Here is an 8,747-nt window from a genome sequence, read left to right as displayed (position 1 = left end):
AGCAGGGGGAGAAGGGGAGCGCGCGAAGGGCGGCGGGAGGGGAGGGGCCCCCCAGACGCGCGCAGGGGCCCCCCAGACGCGCGCAGGGGCCCCCCAGACGCGCGCAGGGGCTGGTAGCCGGGAGAGCCGAATGCCTCCGATACCTGAAGCCGCTGCCTGGAGAAGCTGACAGCTGACGCCAGCGGGCGCACGCGCTCGCCGGAGCCCTGCCCCTCGCGGTCTCCCTGCCCCGGGTTCCGACCTCGCGCTCATGGTAAGGAGGGGCGCGGGGCGCTGCCCTCGCCCCGGAGCTGCAGGCCCGCGCTGCCAGCTGCCGGCTCGGCCTCCCCAGGCCGTCACCTCCTGCTCCCTCCCTCGCCCCCTCCCCAGTCCCCTCGGCGCCCGGCCGAGCTCCGGACGGGCGGCCCTCAGGGACTCCGGCCCTCGCGGACACCCGCCTCCTCTCTGCCCTCACCCCTCACTTTTCCCCCTTCCCCCGGGCAGCTCCGAAACGCACCCCCGGCCCCGGGCGAGAGGGCGAAGGAGGAGGCAGGAGGTCGTCCAGCGTGTCCAGGTGTGTGGCGCAAACACCGGCGCACCGTTTTCCCCTCGAGTCTGCAATAATTTCCAAGCTGAGAAATCACAATTCCTCTCCTTCCAAAACATACCTCTTTCCCCTTTTGTTACTATCCTAACTTTGGGAGGATATTAACCCGTGGCCAAGGTAGGTGTCTTATCTTTTGTATCTGCACCAAACAGTGATGGAGGTTCTTTGGTTTTGGTTTTTGGTTTTTGTTTTCCTGAAAATTAAATACTGTGATAAGTTTACAAGGTTTTCTGGGTGACTGCGGTGCGAGAACTTGATCACAGCGTAAAGCAATAGCTCCTACGCGGCCGCTGAGATCCTGATTAAGAAATTGGGATGTGTGTGCGTGCGCGCGCAGGCTTCTGTGTATTTTAAAAGCCCTCCAGGTGATTGCGATGCGCTCTCCCCTCATAATTACTTGAAAATATCTGTAAGGTCCTTATGAGGAGAGGGGGCACCCAGCTGTTGGTAAACATCCCCTGAAAATAGTAGTGTGAATAGGGAATTAAAACGGAGTGAAAGCTGGTTCTCTTCAAGTTGGTGAATTTGGTGCAGTGTCATTGGTTTTAAGATGGCAATTTTGGGACGGGAGGGTTAACGTTCTTTTGAAACTCAGATATAGGATGGAGAGAAATACCCCACTTCTAACCGCCCTCGTTAAAGAGTTAGTTTTTAAACGTAAGCTTTTAAGATGTAAGAATTCCTTCACAAGTACTCTGGCAATTAGAAAGGACGGGGGCTCTTCTCCTGGGAATCAGAAAAGCTTCCTTCACTGTGCTTGCATTGGCTGACTTTCTGTCAATGACCACTGGCATTTTTACAGGTTGGTTATTTTAAGGCTAAAGACCCTAATGGACTATATCTCTGGGAACCCAAAGAGGAATTATAAATTGATTTAGTTCCTGTTTACATTCCTAATTATTTGAACCAAGCTCTTCTACCCTGAATTGGTTAAGAGTGTAAATTATATTGTATCTGAGTTTGCACTAGTACTGTTTCTCCATCTTGAACTTTGTCATAGATGTACATTTGCTGCTTTTCGTGTATATCTATACCTGAACCATACTAAGTACCTAACAAACTCTGAGTGTAACTACCAGGGAAAATAAAGATTTTTGTTTATCTGTCTTTTGGAAATTTGAGGTGAAGGACTAATTTTTTTTTAAATACCATGAAGTAGGTATGATAGTAAATCATACAACATTTTATGAAATGAGATGCTTGTTACAAAATAGGGATAATATTTGACACTTGCTTTCAAGGATATTAAGGACAAGTAGGTGACTGTAAAGCATTTTGAACCTTGAGAATCACTGTCTAGGTATTGAGCCAATGGGATTGTTTTCCGGGCAAACTTTTTCACCTTTCTAAAATTAACTTTCCTCTAGGAAAAATAGTGCAGATACACACGATTCAGCCAACCAAGTCCAGAAATGACTGTGTCTGAATTTTAAAAGTGACCTTAATTCATTCTTATACATCTAGTGTTTGCAGCTTGTGAAACAAAATATGCAGAAATATTCACTATTTGCTGACATCTTCAAAGCATTGGCTTAATGAGGGGAGTTACAGACAGAGTACAACGTTATGTGATACGTTTTGTTGTCTTAGGGAAAACTATTATTTTCCTAAGGTTTTTGTGTATATATGTGTACACTGGGTCTGGGACTTCCATAATTATGTACATATATGTAACACATGTTTTTAATAGAAATGAAAACCTGCAATATTTTTCTTTGTGACAGGACACTGTAAGCATTAGGTTTTGATTACTTTTTTTTTTTTTTTTGTGGTACGCGGGCCTCCCTCTGCTGCGGCCTCTCCCGTTGCGGAGCGCAGGCTCCGGACGCGCAGGCCCAGCGGCCATGGCTCACGGGCCCAGCAGCTCCGCGGCATGTGGGATCTTCCCAGACCGGGGAGCGAACCCGGTTCCCCTGCATCGGCAGGCGGGACGCGCAACCACTGTGCCACCAGGGAAGCCCTTGATTACTTTTTCATGGAAATTTTCATATGACAGAACTAAAAACTTCAAGGAAATAATTCCACCAAGAGCTATTTGGGACTGAAGGCCTTCTTTAAGGAAAGATGTTTGAAGCCCTTAGTCTGTGTGCTTAGCATCCGCCAAGCAGTTCTTTGTGAGCGGGTTAAGGGTGGTAGATCCAATTCTGGCAGCCTCAGTGGATGATTAGACCCTGCCACTCTTCTCCAGACCTTTAATTTGGTCTGTAACTTGATGCTTCACTGACCCCACACTCCCCCTGCCATGCTAGCTCACAGAGGAATTGTTGGCACTCTGGATTGAATTTTTTCCACTCCCATCAATTAGGACATTTGCATTGGTTGCAGAATTCAGTTACATTTTTAGCTCAGTATTCTAAGAAATACCTTTAGCCACAAAGAGAGTAGGCTCAGGGCAGCCTAGATCACAAATTGCCTTATTTAATGGTGCTGTGTTAATTTCCCAATGATTCACCTGTTTAGAAATAATCGAGTCGTACAGTATTAAAGTTGGAAGGCACTTTAGAAGTCATCTAGATTCTAATAATTTCTTTCTACAGCTGAATGTTGATGCAATCGTAGCCATAATCCAAACTTTGAGAAGAGACATTACATTTCATATTCTTTTCATAGACGTTAAATTTTATATTCTTTCCAGTTCTTGTAGTAATGAGGACTTTGCTCATTTGAAATGAATTTCTGATGAGTTCAGTGATGTAGGAATGGCAGTAAAGTAAGTTGCAAATCTCTGATTTCCACTGAAATTCAAAGTGTGATCTTAAGGGCAATGTAAGTCATTTACAAAGGTGGTGAACTATTATAAACTAGCATCCTGTGTTTGTCATTATTTTGGATGGGGTCTATTTCAACCGACTGACAGAAGAAAAGGAGTACCCTCAGAAAGATGAGGGCAAAGAGAGAAGTGTAAGGTGGTGGGGTGTGTGAAGAGCATGACTTAATGAATCAGCAAATCATTCAGAAGTGGTTTGCCTTCAGACCCCTCCCCAGAGATTTTAATCTGAAATAATGGAGACAATCATTGGGGTTTCTAGCCCTCAAAATCCTACTTAAATGAGGCTTGGTTTTTGGAAGTTCCACCTCTTGATGTTTCCTCCTTTCAAGATCATCTATCTTAAAGATCTATCTTCCCAAGTTCCTAGGGTTGAGGATTTACAAAAGAATTTATCCTGATATATAGGCACTAAAAGGATTGGATCCAATCTTAAGAGACCACATAGAATCTAGGGGAGTACTCTTGCTAGTGCGGCAACTCACTGCCATTTATTTATTTAGGTACTTTACGTACATTAACAAGTATGAGAGGCCACAACAGTGAGAGGTCCGCGTACCGCAAAAAAAAAAAAAAAAAAAAAAAAAGTATCTTTATAGTCCTAACAGATAGACATTATGGTCCCCTTTATACAGATCTGTGATTCAGAGAAGTTAAGCATCTTGACCACACACACATACCCCTTTCAACACCGCACACTGCTTCCCTAGAGTCAAGCTGTTGATTGAATCTGTAGATGATAGTATGCTAATTTTGAGATATCTGGCAAATTTCCTAATTCTGCAAAGACCTTATAAAGTCTTCATATGTTTCTGTATTTCAATGTAGCTGTGTTCAGTGTGTGGAGCTCAACATTTAAAGACTAAAGACAATTACTACATTTAAATTATGTGTCCCAAAGTAGAATTAATCCTCAGCAATCAAGATGCCTTTTTAAAAAAAATTATTTATTTATTTTTATTTTTGGCTGCGTTGGGTCTTCGTTGCTGCGTGCGGGCTTTCTCTAGTTGCGGTGAGCTGGGGCTACTCTTCGTTGCGGGGCACGGGCTTCTCACTGCCGTGGCTTCTCTTGTTGCGGAGCACGGGCTCTAGGCGCGTGGGCTTCAGTAGCTGTGGCTCGCGGGCTCTAGAGCACAGGCTCAGTAGTTGTGGCACAAGGGCTTAGTTGCTCCACGGAATGTGGGATCTTCCCGGACCAGGGATAGAACCCGTGTGCCCTGCATTGGCAGGCGGATTCTTAACCACTGAGCCACCAGGGAAGCCCAAGACGCCTTTAAAAATATATTTTCTTTATAATTTCTTGACATTTTGGTGATTCACATCTATAATATGACTAATTGCTGCACCCTCCATTACTCCCTACAAATGATTCTCTATTACATGGTACCACTTCCTTCAAGGCTTTTTAGAAATTCTGTTTTCGAGTGTCGTCCTGCCAGAGCAGTTATAAATTAAAATGTGTATTACTTAATTAAATTTACTTTCTTTTATGTCTCCTATATATTACAGTTAGGATGTTACATTTGTTTGGTTTTGAAAATATGTATGTAATTAGACTATATTTCCTATGAATTTCATTTCAAGACAGCAAAGGAGTAACTTACAGAATATTTGTTATAAAAATGAGCTTTAGTTTGAGAGGGTTGAGAGTCATTGCCCTATAAGGAATATTTCTACTGAATCTGACACAAATAGAACTATTTAACAGTAAAAGTTTTACCATTAGTTTCATAAATTTATGTTTTAATCAACTTCTTTTGGCTTTTGTTATTCTATCTGGTCAACATTAAACCTTACGTAAAGAGGTGAAGAGTTGTCTCCTTAAAGTTTAACCTTGAAGCTTCCACCCCAGGAGAGAGTCTTTGCACCTGTGGAAGGCGTCCTTCCTTCACAGTTTCTTCCATATCCTCAAAGGCAGATGTTATTCTCTGCATTAGTTGCTTCATAGAAAATCTTTTTTTGTAAACAGTTTAAAAGGTTCCGCTTCTGGGTCTGTACAAACAGCAACTGTCTTGGCCATAATGTTCATATAGCCCAGTTTCTGGGTCTCCAAATTGGAACTGTTTCTGCCAGCAACACAGGCAGCGTTTGCCCTGGTCCTCACCTCTGCCGCCTCTTGGAAAGTGCAGAAGTGCCTCAGGAAATTTCACTTTAAATCTTCAAGCAAGTTCTTATAACTTCATACCTCTTTCCTATAGTATTTAATTAGTCCAGACTTTTTTCCTTTTTAAAATAATACTCTCCTTTAGCATACTTTAGTGCCTTATCACTATTGAAGTGTTTTTTTGGAAACCATGTGAGCAGAAAGAGGTAAGAGTGTTTGGAGTATCATATGTAAATTTGTATATAAATATATTTAAATTTATAAGTAGGCTTATAAAAAAGGTTAAGGAGCATGTCAGACTGTTGAATTTTACGTCTTGGTTTTGGAAAATACAGAAGAGTATAAGGATGACTATCAGAACCACCTCTAATCCTACCATCCAGAGATAAGCACATCTAACATTTTGGCATCATTTTTCCAGTTTCATTGATACAAGTATCCACGTGAACATATATGTGTATGAATGTTGTTACAGGCTTTAGATTTTTTCTATGCATTCTTTTTATTTACTTAAAACATTTAACAATAGGTCATAAGAATTGCCCATGCTATTCAACAGTTTTCTCTAGCTGTCTGGACTGTATTTTATTTGCTTACTTTTCTTCTGATAGATTAAAAGGTGTAGATCATATTTTAAAAATCCAACTATAGCTGCCTTTAAGATTTTTGTTTGTTTTTTTAATATATATATATATATATATATATATGAGCTTGTCTTCCCTAATCAGTGCCAGGGAGAAATGGTATTAATAAACTTTCTTTTGTAGGATGAGAAATTTAACACATTTACTACCTTTCTTTCTCCAGCTCTGCCATTTCCTAGTTTTTTTGTTGATATCATCTAGGGTTATTAAAAACAAATTTATTATCATTAATAAATGCTGAAATCATTTATTTTCTATTTAAGAACTTTGGACATTTTCTTTAAGGTTTGTGCCCATATTGACCAAGTTTATTTAGACTTAACTCTGTTTACGTTGTTGCTTATGCCAGCTTAATAGAATTACAGTTCCTCCATCCTTAAGTTCATAGCATGACAAATTTAAGTATATATTCGAGTAATTTTTTAGGAGGTCATATATAGCTGAGAAGTTTTTAAGAAATTATTTTCAGGAATCCTTGTATAGATTGGAATACTTTTCTGTTTTTCTTGCTTTATATGAAATTCTTAGGTCACAGTCTACCTCAGTGCTCTCTAGATGTTGCTCTGTTGAATTCTAGAGGTTAGGATTGCAGAAGAGAAGTCTGAGGTCTGCCTGATTGCTGTTCTTTTGTAGATAATCTGTTTTTCTGTCTTGACGCTTAAAGCATCATTTTAAAAAAAATTGAAGTATAGTTAATTTTCAGTGTTGTGTTAGTTTCAAGTGTACAGCAAAGTGATTCAGTTATATATATTCTTTTTCAGATTCTTTTCCATTATAAAAGCATTTTATTTTCTCTGATACTATACAAATTTTTACCATATCATATCATGGTGATAATCTGTTATATTAATTTTTCTTGGTACTCTTTGAGTAGTTTTTCATTTGAAGACTTAAAATTTCTTTTCATCTCGGAATTCAATTTTTTCCTGATTATTTCTTTTTGTAATTACATATACATTTATGTATTCATCTCCCGTATCTCATTTTTTATTTAATACATTTAATCTTTTGCCTTTTCTCTGAATATGGGCAGAATTTCTCAAGCTTAATCTAATCAATCTACTTTGATCAGATTTTCAATCATTTCCAATCTGTTACTCACCACCTCCATTGCAACTTTTTATTGGGTCATGATATTTTTGGTATCCAAGTTGTCTTACCTAATCTCAGATTCTTTCCGCTTTATGACTACCTGCTTTGGTTTCATAGCTATGATGTCCTTTTTCTTCTTACTGAGTCCACTAAAGAGAAAATCTATGAACGTTTCTACTGTGCAGCCACTTTCTTTCAGTAGACGCCATTTTTGGTAATTCCTTAGAAGAGTCTTCTTTTGAAATGGTCTTTTCATATACCTAGTCCTTTTTCCCTGATTGCTCTACCTTGGAGAAATAATGCCTAATTAGTCCAGAATCAGGGGTAAGATAGGTCTCCTGTACCTATGGTGTGAATCCCTGGCTGACTCCACAGTCAGAGAAAGGAGAAGGAGAAAGTTGGAATGTACTGTGATTTACTTTACCACCTCAGAGAGAAGGGAGACAGCAAGAGTCAGATGGCATTATAGAAGGGAACTTTGGCTCTTTACAAAATTTTCTTGATTCTACAATGCCCGAACTTGATTAAAATATAAACCTTGGTCTGTTTTCACTTTTATACATTATCTTATTTTATCCTCAAAACAGTTGTCTTAGAGTCAGAGGACTATGGCCTTTGGATTCGGAAGATTGTGGTTTAAACACATTCCTTAATATTATACTAATAATGGAACTTTGGCAAATTAGTTTTCTTAGCCTCATTTCCCTCATCTGGAAAAGGTGATAGTCACGTCCGTCCTAGAGTGGTACAGATAACACAAGGTAATTATAGAGGAGTTGTCAGGTGGTGGTAGAAGGCATGGATGAGATGAACCTAGAGTGTGCAGCAAAAAGAACCTTCAACAGTGAAACTCTGAGAACATAGGAAACAAGTCAACAAGAGGAGCCTGAGAAGGAGTAGCCAGAGCAGAGAGTTAAATCAGAGAATCAAAGGGAATTTAGAAATTTAAGATGAAAAGAACTCTCATTAGCATCATGAGGACAAAGAAGTTACCATTGGGTTTGGCAATTGGGTCAGTGTGATCTCAGCCAGGGGCAGTTTCAGTGGTGAGATGCAGATAGATGGAAGGCTGCAGTGGAATGATGAATGAGCATCAGGAAGACAGGAAAGTGCAGACAGCGAATAGAAAAACGTTTCTCCCTTAGGAGAAAGCGACAAGATAGGGATAGAGAGAGAGAGGTCAGTAGCCACGTAGATACTCAAGACTGGGGAATTGGATTTGGATTTGAGGGAATAGAAAAATCTCCCCCCATCCCAAATTTTAGGGACTGAATGTTTGCCAAGTTTAAATGTTTTTCAAATAAGGACATGAAAAATACCACCATCTAATCTTATTTCAGAAAAGAAAATATTAACATTAAAAAGTTGAATAAATTTAGCCTTATGAGAAAGGCAGTATCTCAGATAGTGAAGTTTTTCTTTTCCTGTCCAAGATTTCCGTTTCCCCCTGGGTTCAGGGTTCTTTCTCTCCTTCTCCTTTACGGATCTGGCCTCGCCAATTGTCTTTTTTTCTCTTTTTTTTTTTTTTTTTTTTTTTTTTGCGGTACGCGGGCC

The 8,747-nt window shown here is 40.1% G+C and overlaps 1 protein-coding gene across 3 annotated transcripts in view; it reads left to right on the top strand.

The window, feature by feature from the left end:
• The first annotated feature begins 232 nt into the window (after window positions 1-232).
• Window positions 233-8,747, top strand: part of RNF144B (ring finger protein 144B) — a 175,989-nt gene continuing 167,474 nt past the window's right edge. For all 3 annotated transcript variants that reach the window (XM_055079440.1, XM_055079439.1, XM_055079441.1), the window contains exon 1: window positions 233-253. In XM_055079440.1, the coding sequence (XP_054935415.1) occupies window positions 251-253 (3 nt within the window). In that variant the 5' untranslated portion in view covers window positions 233-250. The remainder of the gene's footprint in view (window positions 254-8,747) is intronic.

This window comes from Physeter macrocephalus, chromosome 18 (genome assembly GCF_002837175.3).
Source record: "Physeter macrocephalus isolate SW-GA chromosome 18, ASM283717v5, whole genome shotgun sequence".
Lineage (NCBI taxonomy): Eukaryota > Metazoa > Chordata > Mammalia > Artiodactyla > Physeteridae > Physeter > Physeter macrocephalus.
Note: the sequence above shows the minus strand (reverse complement) of the source record. Positions and strands in the feature narration are given on the sequence as shown.